Source organism: Aphelocoma coerulescens, chromosome 29 (genome assembly GCF_041296385.1).
Source record: "Aphelocoma coerulescens isolate FSJ_1873_10779 chromosome 29, UR_Acoe_1.0, whole genome shotgun sequence".
Lineage (NCBI taxonomy): Eukaryota > Metazoa > Chordata > Aves > Passeriformes > Corvidae > Aphelocoma > Aphelocoma coerulescens.
Window position 1 is genome coordinate 2,892,290 of NC_091042.1, and position 14,081 is coordinate 2,906,370.

At 68.9% G+C, this 14,081-nt stretch overlaps 1 protein-coding gene across 1 annotated transcript; it reads left to right on the forward strand.

Moving 5' to 3' along the window:
• Positions 1-1,931: 1,931 nt before the first annotated feature.
• On the forward strand, positions 1,932-12,748 carry RAPGEF3 (Rap guanine nucleotide exchange factor 3). Its single transcript, XM_068997627.1, has 27 exons — positions 1,932-2,198; positions 5,467-5,520; positions 5,740-5,846; positions 5,927-6,048; positions 6,133-6,307; positions 6,501-6,585; positions 6,839-6,899; positions 7,000-7,076; positions 7,160-7,306; positions 7,392-7,501; positions 7,720-7,808; positions 8,336-8,414; positions 8,605-8,755; positions 8,838-8,920; positions 9,196-9,235; positions 9,354-9,435; positions 9,505-9,651; positions 9,742-9,839; positions 9,987-10,112; positions 10,198-10,379; positions 10,505-10,595; positions 10,705-10,755; positions 11,413-11,500; positions 11,601-11,665; positions 11,869-11,923; positions 12,008-12,079; positions 12,346-12,748. Exons 1-27 carry the CDS (start codon positions 1,947-1,949, stop codon positions 12,462-12,464), a joined length of 2,808 nt encoding a protein of 935 aa, XP_068853728.1. The 5' UTR covers positions 1,932-1,946; the 3' UTR covers positions 12,465-12,748.
• The last annotated feature ends 1,333 nt before the right edge of the window (positions 12,749-14,081 follow it).

Consider the following 14,081-nt stretch of genomic DNA (forward strand, 5'->3'; position numbering starts at 1 on the left):
TTGGGATTCTCCGTGCCTGGAGCGGGATCGCCCAGGGATGGGATGAGGGACCGGGAATGTCCCCGGGCTCAGGGACACCCCCAGGGACACCTCAGGGACACCATCACTGCTGTGTGATGGCCTCAAACCCCCCCGAAAGCACCTCACTGGTCCGGTAACGCCGGGACACTGGGCTGGACAGAGCCACTGGTCCGCCCTGGGATGCTCCGCCTGATTTCCCGAGGGATTGGGATCCCCACACCTCCCACAGCCCCCAGGGGCAGCGGGGTCGGTGACCCCCGGCCCTCGCACACCCCATCCCGCGTCCCGGAGCTGCTCCAGGCCATCCCCCACAGGCTCGGGAAGGGCTCTCCGCTCCAGCGGGACTGGGAGCCGTTCCCAGGAATGCGGGGTGGGAGGAAGCGAGGAGACAAAGGGGCAGGGAGGGAGCTTCGGGAAAGGGCTGGGGGACCCTCATTCCTGGGTCTGGACTGCGATGGGATTGGGATGGGATGGGATGAGGCGGTGGAAGCCTCAGCCAAAAGAGGAACCGCCCGCGGTCCCCGGCGGGGCCCAGGGCAGGTGTCTCTTCCTCGGCTGCCGGGGTGGGGCTGCGCGGGCTCCAAGAGCTGCTGCCTTCCTCAGGCCTCTTCCTCCTTCCCCTAACGAGCTCTGATTTGCATGGGGGGACGTGTCTGTGCACGGCCGGCATCCCCCGCCCGTGCCGGGGACCCGGGGCCCGTCCCAGGGAATCCTGGGGGCAGCTCCTGGGGGGGGGGACTCCAGCACGGGGGAGGTTGTTGTGATCCCGGAGCGGCTGCGGCAGCGCCCGGAGCCTCCAGGAATCCCGGGAAAAGCGTCCTCGGCCTCCAGGCGCTCGCAGAGGCAGCGGGGGGGGGGGGGGAGGAGGGATCAGGGGCAGGAAGGATCAGGATCGTGTCCCGCTGCTCAAGGATGTGCCCAAGGCCACGCTGGGAGGACCCATCTCGGAGGGAGAGATTTGGGGACCCCAATGTGACCCCCAGAGCCTCTCGGGTGACTGGGCAGGAGGGAGAGCAGGGGAGGCTCAAGGCTCTTTCCCCAAATTCCTTGAATCCAGCTGATGTTTCCCATCCCTGCTCTAGCTGGGGTGGGGGCCGATTTAAAGGCAGATTTGAATTTAAAAATTGGGACTTATTTCAAGAGGAAAGGCTCCTTTTGGCAGAACCCCCTTTCCTTTTTTGCCAAAAGCCCCAGCAAAAGCTCTCCCAGGACCGCTGGGCCTTGCTCCAGCTTTGCTGCTCCGGCTGGGGGCTGGGGGCCACCTCCCCAGTACACACCAGCTTCCCAGTACAAACCATCCCCCAGTATAAACCATTCCCAGTACAAACCATCCCCCAGTACAAACCATTCCCAGTACAAACCATTCCCAGTACAAACCATCCCCCAGTATAAACCATTCCCAGTACAAACTATCCCCCAGTACAAACCCCCTCCCTCCTCCCAGCCCCTCTGGGTCCTGTTTTCCCCCCACCGGGCTGGGCAGGGCAGGGGGGTCCCCCGCGATCCCCCAAACCCCAGGGTCTCGTTGAGGTGCTCCGGGACTCCTGGAGACCCCCCGAAATCCAGGCCCGGGGGTCCCAGGGGGTCCCGGGGGTCTGGGGGCTCCCGCGGGCGGGGTCGGGGCTGTTCCTCCCCCGCCACGGCTGAACGAGGGGCGCGGGGGTCCCCTCCAGCCCCGAGGGGTCCCCTCCAGCCTCGGGGTCCCCTCCAGCCCCGAGAGGTCCCCTCCAGCCTCGGGGTCCCGGTGCGGGGCCGTGGGAGCCGGGGAGGGGCCGCGGGCGGAGCTCCCGTGCCCGGGGCGGGCCCGGCGCGGCGGCGGCGGCGGCGGCGGAGCCGCTCCCGAGCCCGGCCCCGTCCCGAGGAGCCGCGGAGCAGCCCCGGGCCGTGGCCGCGATGGCCTCGCTCCCCCCCGCCGCCGCCGCCGCATGAAGGTGCGCGGGGCCGGGCCGGGGGGAGCGGCCGGGGGGGCGCGGAGGGGCGCGGGGCCGGGGCGAGCGGGGCTGGAGCCGGGGAGCGGCGCCGGCGCCGCCCCCCCGCAGCCCCCCGGGGGTCCCGGCGCGGACGGAGCGCGGCTCTCGGGGCTGCTCAGGAGGATGCACTTGTTCCGGAGCTCCAGCTACGAGGTGCGGCTGGAGGGGGCCGGGGGGAGCCTGCCCCGCATCCAGGGAATCCGCTGGGTGAGTGGGGCCGTGGGGCGCGCGTCCCGAATCCAGGGAATCCGCCGTGGGATTGGGGCCGGGGGTCTCCCCAGCACCGGGAACCCAGGATGAGAGGAGGGGAGGGAGTCCAGGAGCGCAGGGAGCCAGGCGAGGATGGAAGGAGCCAGGTGAGGGCACAGGGAGTGAAGCCAGGCGTGCAGGGAGCCAGGTGAAGGAGCGGGGAGTGAAGCCAGGCGTGCAGGGAGCCAGGTGAAGGAGCGGGGAGTGAAGCCAGGCGTGCAGGTGAGGGTACGAGGAGCCAGGTGAGGGTACAGGGAGTGAAGCCAGGCGTGCAGGGAGCCAGGTGAGGCTGCAGGGAGCCAGGTGAGGGCACGAGGAGCCAGGTGAGGCTGCAGGTGAGCTGTGCAAGGCTGCACGCTTCCCCAGCCGCCTGCCCCGGGCCCGTCTCCGGGCGGAGCGGAGCGGAACGCGCGGCCAGGCGTGAAGCGAGCCCTGTGCCAGGTGTCCGGCAGCGCATCCCGGCCCGGCCGCCAGCGGGAAGGACATTCCCGACGCTCCCCCACCCGTTCCCGCAGCGGGGATTTGTTCCTTGGCATCGCGTCCTCCCCGCCTGGCCCCGGGAGCTGGGGGGCTCCTGGGGGTCCCGGGCCCTGCTCTCGGCCCCTCGTTGTCCCCTCCGGCGGGGAGGTGACCCTGGAGCCCTGGCAGAGCTTCCGGGGCTTTGCGTCCTTCCCCTTCCCGCAGTGCTTGACCTGGGAGACTTTTCAAGGGGAAAAGTGGGATTATTTTAGGGGAACAAGCCCCCTTTGGGCATTTCCACGCAGCACGGGGCTCCCTCCCAGATAGGAGCTTTCCTCTCCTTCCCCTTCCTTCCTGATTTTTTTCCCTCCGGAACTTTTAGGAACGGACTTTGGGGAGGGCTTTTGAGGGGCACTCAGCCTGGGAAGCCGGGCCAGCAGCGGGCCTGGAGCGTTCCTGGGATAAACTGGGATAAATCCCACCAGACTTGGCAGCGGTGGCACCTGCGGCTCGGCAGGAGCGTCCCCTCCCCGGGGGACACCCAGGGATCGAGGGGAGCAGAGCCGATCTGAGCAGGGAAAGGGGGATTTTGTCCCAGCACAGCCATTCCTGGGGCAGGTGAGCGGCAGGGAAGCGCCTGGCTGTGCCTTGGAGCACCACTATTGTCCCTTGTCCCCGTCACTGGAAGCTCCTGGAAACTCCTCCCAGCGTCCTGGCTCCGTCTCATCCCTCCTGGGACCTGATCCCAGCGCCAGCAAATCCCTCCCGGCTCCAAAGGACACCGGTGTCCCCAAGCGGCTCCGTCCTGCGTCCTTCCCAGGGGACGAGTGCCACCGTGCCAGCGACGAGTGCCACCGTGCCAGCGACAAGTGCCACCTTGCCAGCCCCCACCGCGTCCCTGGCGAGGACAGCGGGGCCGGAGCGGGTCCGGGGGGATGCCGAGCCGTGTCCCGGGAGATGCCGAGCCCCGGCCGGCGGCCGCGCCTGCGGAGGCTGCGGATGGGCGAGGACTTTCTCCGGAGCCGTAAAGCCCGAAATAGCCCCGGTTGTTTTCCTCGGGATCCCAAACAAAAGCGGCCGGGAGCGCGGAACGGCCGCTGGCGGCCTTGGCCGGGCGCCTGGCGCTGCCGGAATCCTGCAGAAAGGCAGGATCCCGGCGTGTCCCGTGGGCAGGAAGATGGAAAAGGCAACTCCTTAGGAAGCTGCTTGGAGCGACGCCGTGACAATGAGGGGGGGTTGGGGAGCGTCCTGCAGGTCCCGACCCGCGGCTGGATGCTCCAGGGAGGGGGTTTGGGGACAACGGGAAGGTTTGGGTGGTTCCAGAGCCGCCCTGGCAGTGAGGAACCCCCGGGAAAGGAGGAATCTGATCCTTGAGCGGCATTTTTGTGTTTCTTTCGGTGTCCTTGGAGCGTGGCCGGAGCTGGCCCGGGGCACAGCCTGGCTCTGTGCCCCAAGGACAGAGCTCACTGCCGGGGGACAGCAGAGGCCGTTTGGGGACCGGGGCAGCGCTCGCCTGGACACATGGGATGACACGGACCTGCTGCACCCATGGGGTGACACAGATCTCCCGCTTCCACGGGTGACAGGGACCTCTGGCTCCCATGGGGTGACACCTCCGTGTCCCCCCGGAGCAGCCGCCTCCCGGCTCCCGTTCGCAAACATTTGCTCGGAGCGGTTCCTGCTCCCCGCGGCCGTCACGGGGCTCGGCAGAGTTTGCGGAGTGCCTGAGTCACCGTGTCCCTGCCTTGGGGACAGTGTGGCCAGGTCAGGAGCGGTGTCCCAGCACTGGTGACACTGTGGCTGTGCCAGGAACTGTGTCCCAGCCTTGGTGACAGCACCACAGGGTCAGCAGCAGTGTTGCAGCCTCGGTGACACCGTGGCACAGGTGGCACAGGTGGCACAGGTCCCCCGGCACCTGCAGCGTTCCAAGAGCCGCTCGAATTCCTCCTGAGCCGTTGCAAAGTGCTGGGAGCAGGTGGAGGCTCAGCCTGGAGGATCCTGCACTAATTAACTCCTGCCATCCGCTCCCGTAATTGTGCCTTCCGTCCGGACCGTCCCCCTGGGCTGGGATTGCTCCAACCTTCCCTGCCCGGAGCCCGCAGATCCTGGCAGGATCCCTGGAGATGCCGCTTTTTGAGTGCCCGTCCGGGGAGCTGCAGAGCCCCCACAGTCGGGAATACCCGGAGGGGACCCCCAAATCCCCCTGGGGGTGCCCCCGGTGTGGGTGGATGTCTCTCGGAGGGGTGGCCGTGCCCCCGTGCCGGCTGAACGCTCCCGGCGCGTTCCCGGTGCCGGGAACTGGTCTGACGGGTGAGGACGAGGTTGTTTATCCAGGGCCGTGGCCAGGACGGAGCCCGGGTGCCTCGGTCCCCGCGGGCAGCGCCTGCCCCGGAGCTCGGCCACCTTTGCCCCGGGATCCGGGCGGGGCTGGGGAGGACGGGGCTCGTCCCTCCGTGGGTTTGTTTTTACCTGGAGCATCCCCGAGGGGGTAGCTGGGAGAAAAATGAGCTCGAGAGGGGGACTGGGGTCAGGATCTGGGTGCAGGGAATGGGTTCTGGATTCAGGTTCTGGGTGCTGGGTTCAGGAAATCGGTGCTGAGTGCAGGATCTGGGTTCTGGATTCAAGATCTGGATGCTGGGAAGCTCTCCCCTCACCTGGTGAAGAGCTGGGGCTGCTCTGGGGGTGTCCAGCCCCTCCCCAGGCTGTGTGGGGTGAGGGGGGCACAGCAGAGCCCCCACAGCCACCAACCCCCCCTTTGGTTTTCCAGACCCCACTCCTGGACTCGGAATCCAGCCTGGACTATGGACACAGCATCACCCAGGTGGGGGGGCCGGGGAAGCCCCCGGGGACGTGAATTTGGGGAGGCTGGGGGGGGTGGGGGTCCAGAGCACCCCCACATCCGGGGCCATCGACTCTGGGGTGGCCAGTCCTTGGGCTTGGCCATTCCCGAGGCGGGCGATGGCGATCCCGGGGCACTGGGGGGACCGGTGACAGCACAGCCCCCCACCCACCACCCCCCTTGTCCCCCTCCCACCCTCAGGCATCCTCGGAGAAGATCTGGAGGGCCGGGAAGCTCCTCTTCGCCCACCTCAGCAGCTCCCGGCCCGGCCTCATCCGCGACCACAAACACCACCTGCGGCACCACCGGTGGGACGGGGGGTCGGGGGGCTCACAGGGGGCTCCGGGGGTGCTGTCCCGGGGGGTTCTCACACCCTGTCCCCCCCCAGGCAGTGCTGCTCGGGGAAGGACTTGGTGGATTGGCTGCTGAGCGCCGGCGTCGCCGTCCAGACGCGCAGCCAGGCCGTGGGCATCGGGCAGGTTCTGGTGGACGGAGGGGTCCTGACGCACGGTGAGGGCTCCGGGGGGCTCCGGGGGGCTCCGGGGGGCTCGGGCGGGGTGCAGAGCGGAGCTGACGGCCGCTGTGCCCCCGCAGTGAGGCAGGAGTGGCACTTCCAGGACAAGGACACGCAGTTTTACCGCTTTGCCGAGCTGGAGCTGAGCCCCGAGCCCGGCGCGGGGCCGCGGGACCCCGAGGAGCTGCTGGAGGCTTTGGGGTTCCTGGCGCAGCTGGGCCCCGACGCGCTGCTCTCCATGGCCCTGCGCAAGCCGTGAGTGCCCCGGGGGGGCTCCTTTGGACCTTCTGGACTCTGTTTGGACTGTTTGGGGGGGTCTGGAGCACCCAAGGGGCTGCTGTGGGTGGGGTGACCCGAGAACGTCACCCGGGGACGGAAGGGGGCTGGAGAGGGGGAGCTGTGCCCTGGGGGGGGGGCACAGGGAGCCGCTGACCCCCACCCTCCCCAGGCCTGCCCAGCGCACGCAGGACGAGCTGGAGCTGATCTTCGAGGAGCTGCTGCACATCAAAGCTGTGGCTCATCTCTCCAACTCGGTGAGTGAGGCCGTGTCCCCAAATCCTGCGGGGTGGGGGTGTCCCCTGGGCTGCTCCTGGGCCCCGAATCCTCCTGAATCCCATCAACTGCTGTCCAGGCATCCTCCCCTGGTCCCCAAATCCTCCTGCACCCCTTCCCTTCCCATCTGAGCATCCTCTCCCCATCCTCTCTGTGCCCCCGCCCCCTCATTCCCTGATCCCCTGTGTCCCCTCCTGGCCCAGCTGGGGGTGACAGGGCTGTCCCCTGGCGCAGGTGAAGCGGGAGCTGGCGGCCGTGCTGATGTTCGAGGGGCACCAGCGCGCGGGCACTGTCCGTGAGTCCCGGGGGGCACTCGGGGTCCCCAGCCTGGGGACACCAGAGCCGTTCCCAAAACTGCGGCCTTACCCCCCCCTCTTTCCCGGGCTCCGTCACAGTGTTCAGCCAAGGTGACAAAGGCACCTCCTGGTACATCATCTGGAAGGGCTCGGTCAACGTGGTCACCCACGGCAAGGTGCGTTTGCCCCCGCGCGGGGTGGGGGGACACCTCGGGGACACCTCAGTGTCACCACCCCTGGCCCCCTGTGCTGTCCGCAGGGCTTGGTGGCCACGCTGCACGAGGGGGACGACTTCGGGCAGCTGGCGCTGGTGAACGATGCCCCGCGGGCGGCCACCATCCTCCTGCGCGAGGACAATTGTCACTTCCTGCGCGTGGACAAGCAGGACTTCAACCGCATCCTCAAGGTGGGGCTGGAGCGGGGGGGAGAGATGGGATTGGGGGGAAGTTTTTGGGGATCCCGGCCGGGCTGATGGCTGGATTGTCCCCCAGGACGTGGAGGCCAACACGGTGCGGCTGAAGGAGCACGGGAAGGTGGTGCTGGTGCTGCAGAAGGACCTGCAGGGTGGCAGCGGCCAGGCGGCCTCGGCGCGGAGCAGCAGGTGACACCCTTGTCCCCGTTTTGGCAGGTGACACCCCCGTCCCTGTCCCCTGAACGTCCCCCGCGGCTCCTCTGCCCTCTCCAGCCTCCCTCGGGGCGGTTTTTGGGAGGAACAAAGGGACGAGGAGCAGGGTCACCAGCCCGTGCTGGCACCGGTGCGTGGCGTGGTGGCCCTGCCCGTGGCCGCGGTGCCACGTCCGCCCCTCCTGTCCCCACCAGGTACCTGGTGATGGCCGGGACGCCCGAGAAGATCCTGGAGCACCTGCTGGAGTTCATGAGGCTCGATGCCACCCTCTACGACCCCGTGGGTAGGTGGGGGTGTCCCCCTGCGCCGGGGACCGTCCCAGAGCCACCCGGAGATGGGGCTGGGGACAGGCGGGGGGAGCGGGGCTCCTCATTCCCGGTGTCCAACCCCAGATCCTGCTCCTCCCACCCTGGCGTCGCCAAAAATCCCTAAAGCTGGGGCCGGGAGAGGGCGGCAGCTCCGGGGCGGGGAGCGGCGCGTCTCCCGCGCCTCTCGGTCTCCCTCTGCCTTCGGAAAGGAGAACCCCGGGCGCGCCGGGAGCCAGGAGATGTCCCCAGCGGGTCACAGATCCGAGCCTGTCACCGGCGCTGCCTTGGAGACGGCTCCTGCCAATCCCCGGGATCCGCCTTCCCACCCGAACGATCCAGCCCCTCCCGCGGGGTTTGGGAACAAAATCCGCCCGGCCGCGAGTGGGGTCCCCGTGGTGGGGACACCCCAAGTCAGCCCCAGGCACACGGGGGATCCTTCGCTGCGGTCACCGTGTCCCCCCCGCGCTGGGGACAGGAGTGACGCTGCCCCGGTCCCTCGCAGACACGCTGCTGGGGGATTTCCTGCTCACCTACACCGTGTTCATGCCGACCTCGCAGCTCTGCCGGGCCCTGCTGCACCAGTATCCTTCTGCTGCGGGAACTGGGGGGGACTGGGCTCCATCCCTCGCTGGGGACACACTCAGCCCGGTCCCTGTCACCTCAGGGGGATCCCCTTTTAGGGCTCTTGGGCGCATCCCCATCTCCCGGGGTGACATCCCTGGGGATCGCTGCCCCTCTCCACGTTTTACTGGTGCCCTTGACTGGTCCCAGTTTCCGCGCGGAGCCGCTGGAGGGCTCGGAGCAGGACAAGGCCACCTATTCCCTGCGGAAGCGGCGGAAAATCCTGCGGCTCGTGAGCCAGTGGGTGCTGCTCTACGGGCGGCTGCTGCAGGGAGACCGCAGCACCACGGCGCTGCTGCAGGTACGGGCAGGGTGACACGGGAACACCGCGGGGACCGGCGGGGACCGCCCCGCGCTCACCCCCGGGCCCCCTGTCCCTCCAGAACCTGGCGGACCTGGCGAGCCGGGACCCCCGGCTGGGCGGGCTGGGCCAGGAGCAGGGCCAGGAGCGGCGGCGGCCCCGAGCGTGAGTCCCCCAGTGTCCCCCGCTGTCCCCCTCTGTCCCCCGATGTCACCGCGGGTGCCCGTGTCCCTTCCCCGAGGGGCTGCGCTTCCCTGGGGAGGAGCTTTTGGGGCATCTCTGGGGCCGCCTTGTCCCCGGTGTGGGGGTTCCCGGCCGTGGGGAGGGTGTCACACACAGCCAGGTGGGGCTCGGAGGTGGCCGGAATCCCGGGGGTGGCCGGTCCCGGTTCTGTCCCCAGTGGGAACGGCGGCTCCATCCTCCCCCTTCCCCTCCCGCAGGCTGGAGAACGGTGACGGCAGCGTGTCCCCCCAGCCTAAGGTAGGGACCCCCTGAGGGGGGACAGGGCAGGATCTGGGTCCCCCCTGCCCTTTGGGGACACCCCGCGGGAGGGGTGGTGGCTGGGGCCGCATCCTCCCCTCTGTCCCGCCTTTCCCAGGCTCGGAGCTCGGGAATGTGGCCCGGGAGCCCCGAGGAGGCGATCCTGGACAGCACCTGCACCCTGAGAGCCCAGGACAAAGGTACTGCCCCTGCGGTGGGGACCGTGCCCCCCGGCGTGGAGACACTGAGGCCCCTTTTGTCCCCGCCAGTGCCCTACGAGATCTTCAGGGCCGACCACTCGTGCCTGGTGTCGGTGCTGCCCGTGAACGCCTCGGTCCGGGACGTCCTGCGGGCCCTGGCGCCGCGGCTGGGCCAGGACCGGGAGCACGTCCTGGTCAAGGTGAACTCGGCCGGAGGTGAGGGGGCTCCCCCGGGGTGGCCTTGTCCCCATGCCCAGCCGGGATCTGTCCCCTCCTCCATCCCGGCCCCCCGTTCCCTCCCCGCAGACAGAGTGGTGCTGCCGCCGGACGCCGTGGGGGTGTTCACAGCACTGGGGCTCAACGAGAGGCTCTTTGTGGTCAGCAGGGACGAGCTGGGCAGCCTGGTGAGTGCGGGGTGGGGGTCCGGGGTGGGCAGCACCGGGCAGACCCACCCAGAGGGGTTGGGGGTTGCGGTGCCTCGCTTTGGGGTGTCCGTCCCTCCCGGGGTCTGCTGAGGGCAGGAGGGGTCAGGGGTCCTCTGCCGTGCACAGACCCCCCACCCCGAGCAGCTGGGCCCCCACGCCGGCTCCTCGGACACCCTGGACCTGATCAGCTCGAAGGACCTGGCCAGCCACCTCACCGACTACGACTGGAACCTCTTCAAGAGCATCCACCAGGTCTGGCCCGCGCTGGGACTGCGGCGGGAGCAGCCGGGGAAGGACGGGGAGGGTCGGGACACCCCTCACCTGCCGGGGTTCCCAGGTGGAAATGATTCACTACATCGTGGGGCCGCACAAATTCCACGAGGTCACCACGGCCAACCTGGCGCGGGTGATGCGGCGCTTCAACGAGCTGCAGTTCTGGGTGGCCACCGAGCTGTGCCTGTGCCCCGAGCTCGGGCGGCGCACGCAGCTCCTCCGCAAGTTCATCAAACTGGCGGCACAGTGAGTCCCTGTCCCTGTCCCGGTCCCTGCTACTGTCCCCGTCCCCATCCCCATCCCCATCCCCATCCCCATCCCCATCCCCATCCCCATCCCCATCCCCATCCCTGACCCGTCCCCGCCTGCAGCCTCAAGGAGCAGAAGAACCTGAATTCCTTCTTCGCGGTGATGTTTGGTGTGAGCAACACGGCCGTCACTCGCCTGGCCAAGACCTGGGAGGTGACTGCGGGGGGGTGGGGGAACAGCGGGAGGTGCCAGGGGCGGGACAGCCGGGGGTCTCTGGGGTGGGACAGGCGAGTGCCAGCCCCGTGGTGCTGTCCCTGCGCAGAGATTGCCCCACAAGATCCGGAAGCTGCACTCGGCCCTGGAGCGGATGCTGGTGAGCGGAGCCCCTCCGGCCCCGTGTCCCCCTTCCTGCTCCGTGTCCCCCCTTCCTGCCCCGTGTCCCTCTCCCCGCCCCGTGTCCCCCTCCCTTCCCCGTGTCCCTCTCCCTGCCCCGTGTCCCCCTTCCCACCCTGTGTCCCCCTTCCCGCCCCGTGTCCCCGTTCCCACCCCGTGTCCCCGTTCCCACCCCGTGTCCCCCTTCCCACCCTGTGTCCCCCTTCCCACCCTGTGTCCCCCTTCCCGCCCCGTGTCCCCCTTCCCTCCCCGTGTCCCCCTCCCCGCCCCGTGTCCCCCCTTCCCTCCCCGTGTCCCCCTTCCCTCCCCGTGTCCCCCTCCCCGCCCCGTGTCCCCCCTTCCCTCCCCTTGTCCCCCCTGCCGCCCCGTGTCCCCCTTCCCGCCCCGTGCCCCCCTTCCCGCCCCGTGTCCCCCTTCCCACTCCATGTCCCCCTTCCCACCCTGTGTCCCCCCCCCGCCTCATGCTCCCCCTTCCCTGCCCCGTGTCCCCCCTTCCCGCCCCGTGTCCCCCCTTCCTGCCTTGTGTCCCCCTTCCTGGCCGGATTTGCCCCTGGAGCAATGGGGAGGGAATGCCACTGTCCCTCCTGTCCCCCCCCCCGTCTCCCCCGTGTCCCTGCCCGCCCCGCTCCGTCCCCAGGACCCGTCGTGGAACCACCGCGTCTATCGCCTGGCCGTGGCCAAGATGAGCCCCCCCATCATCCCCTTCGTGCCCCTCCTGCTCAAAGGTGGGTGTCCGGCGTTGGGCTGGGCTGGTGGGGACCCTCTGGGCATGTCCAGTGCTCCCAGGGACCGAGGAGCCTGCTCTGACCCCTAAACCCCCCCCAGACATGACCTTCATCCACGAGGGCAATCGCACCCTGGCCGAGAACCTCATCAACTTCGAGAAGATGGTGAGTGGGGGGGTGGCTCCCCGGGGACCCCTCTCTGAGGGCCCTGCTGTGCCCCCGTCCCCCGGGATGCAGAGCTGTGGCACTGGGGCAGCCCCCCAGCAGCCGGGGGGTCCCAGTATGGTCACAGCCATGACAGGGACAGAGTTTTTGGGGATCCAAATGGGGCCAGGTGGCAGCAGGTGACCCCTGTGCCTCGCCCACAGCACATGATGGCCAAGACCGTGCGAGTCCTGCAGCGCTGCCGGGGCCACGCGCACGGTGAGTGTTCCCGGGAGCCGGGGAGGGGGCCGGGAGCATCCCCTGGGGACAGGGCTGAGCCCCCTTCTCTCTGTCCCCACCCAGCTCCGCTGTCCCCGCTGCGGAACCGCTCCCCGCACCGGCCCGAGGACGCCAAGGCTGTCAGGATCTCCACGTGTATGTCTGGAGTTCATCAGTCTGACCCCTACCCCGGCCCTGGGCAACCCCCAACCCTCTGCGGGGGTCCCTGAGCTGCGGGAGAGGGGATGGAGATGGAGAGATCAGTGGAGGGGGATCCGTGAGCCAGGCCAGGGGTGATGTGGAGGTTTGGAGGTGATGGAGGGCAGCGCAGGGGGATCCGGGGGGTGATCCTGCAGGGATGGAGAGGGTCACCAGGCTGTGCCGTGGGGATGGAGGGGACTTGACCTCGTCTCTCCCCACAGGCTCAGAGCAGTCCCTGAGCGTGCGGAACCCCGTCTCCACCTGGGCCTACCTGCAGCACCTGAGGGCCATCGACAGCCAGAAGGAGCTGCTGCGGCTCTCCCGGGACCTGGAGCCCTGAGGGTCATGGGGCCGGAGCAAGAATGGGGTCCCAGAGCGGGGATGGGGGCCCAGAGTGAGGATGGGGGCCCAGAGCAGTGATTTGGGGCTGGAGTGGGGATGGGGGCCCGGGGTGGTGATGGGGCCCCGGCTGCCGGCGGCGGGGCAGCCCCTGGCTCTGCTCCCGGTGGCCCCGGGCTGTGCTGGAGCTGGCCCCGAGCTCGGCTGTGCAGCGGGTCCGGCCGTGTGGGGCAGCTGGGGCCCCGGAGAGCTCCGGGCAGAGCAATAGAGGTATTTTTGTATGCATGGCTGTGCTCCCTGTTCTTCTCTGAGCCCGGGGTCACCCCCTGCACCCACCTGGGAGGAAAAGGGGCTGCGGTGCCCCCGATGTGACCCAGGGGACAGCCCCAGAGCCGCCCCAGTGGAGGTGACGCAGCGCTGTCACCAGGAGGGGACAGGTCAGGAAATGACTGAGGGGTGAGGGAGAAGCCAAACCCGGCCCTTATTGCACCAAACGCCGCTCCCGTGCCAGCTGATACCGCCTGGGGCACAGCAGGGACCGCTCCCTGCTCCAGGAGGGATCCTGGGCATCGCCCCAGCTCCTCAGGAGCTGTTTGGGGTCAGTTCTCAGCTGCCCAGGCAGGAGGCACAGGGGGTGATCCTCTCCTCGGGGTGGACGCCCTGTCCTGGTCCTGCAGCTGCTCCCGAAGCATCGGGGCCGTGTCCAGGAGAGCCCGGGGCTGGTTCTGGGAGCCTCCAGATGCTGACCCTGCCTGGAATTGCACCAGGCCAAGCCAGAGGGACCTGGACCACCAGGACCAGCCGGTACTGGCCATCCCTGGGCCGGTGAGGGTGGGGAGAAGTGTCTGGAGGAAATCCTGTGGGCTTTGGGCAAGGTTTGGGATGCAGCTTCCCAGGAAAACACGCCAGGGAGTGAGGAGGGGGAGGCAGAGGCCTGGGGGTGCCTGTGGGAGACCCTCAGCGCTGCTGGTGCTCTGTTATTTCCCTGGAATGAGAAAAAGGGCGATGCCTGTGGGCAGCCCTGCTCCTGATGGGTGAGTTGGGATCAACCCGTGCCGGAGACCAGGCTGGGAAGAGCCGGGGGCATTTGTGTGGCAGAGCTGGACTTTCCCAGCACCCTCCAGCAGCAGAGCAGGCCAGGCACTGGACCCACGCCAGTCTGGTCACTCCAGGCCTTTGTGGGGACTGGTCGGCAGCGGGACAGGCTCCAGGACTGGGAACATCTTCCATCAGGATTCATTGGGCTGAGCCTGGGCAGGAACAGGGCTGTGACCCCCCCCAGGCCTGGGCTGAGCCCCCCAGGGCCGTGGAGGGTCCCTGGAGCAGCTCTGGGGTCATCCCAGGAGTGGGACCACACTGGGATAACCCCAAAACCTCACACGGGGACTGGGGTGGTGTTTTGGGCTTTCCTGGTGCTGCCCTGAGGCTCCAACGAGGCCGATCCGTGCTGGGGGGGGGAGGAGGTCACGGCCTCCAGAGCTGAGTTAGGAGAGCTCATTACCCCCAGTTCATGCTGCTCCCAGTTCACACCAGTTGCCCGGAGCGCGAGGCCCAGTGAGGGACCCGAGTGTGCCCCTGGTCCCCACTTCAGCCCCCCGTGGGTGGGCAAAGCCCCCCC

What these genes read in the sequence shown, in the direction of transcription:
- RAPGEF3 (XM_068997627.1), top strand. Translation starts at nt 1,947, where the DNA reads ATGAAGGTGCGCGGGGCCGGGCCGGGGGGAGCGGCCGGGGGGGCGCGG. An exon ending in GCATCCAGGGAATCCGCTGG is followed by an intron (nt 2,199 to 5,466) that starts GTGAGTGGGGCC and finishes TTGGTTTTCCAG; the next exon opens with ACCCCACTCCTGGACTCGGA. An exon ending in GGGACGAGCTGGGCAGCCTG is followed by an intron (nt 9,840 to 9,986) that starts GTGAGTGCGGGG and finishes TGCCGTGCACAG; the next exon opens with ACCCCCCACCCCGAGCAGCT.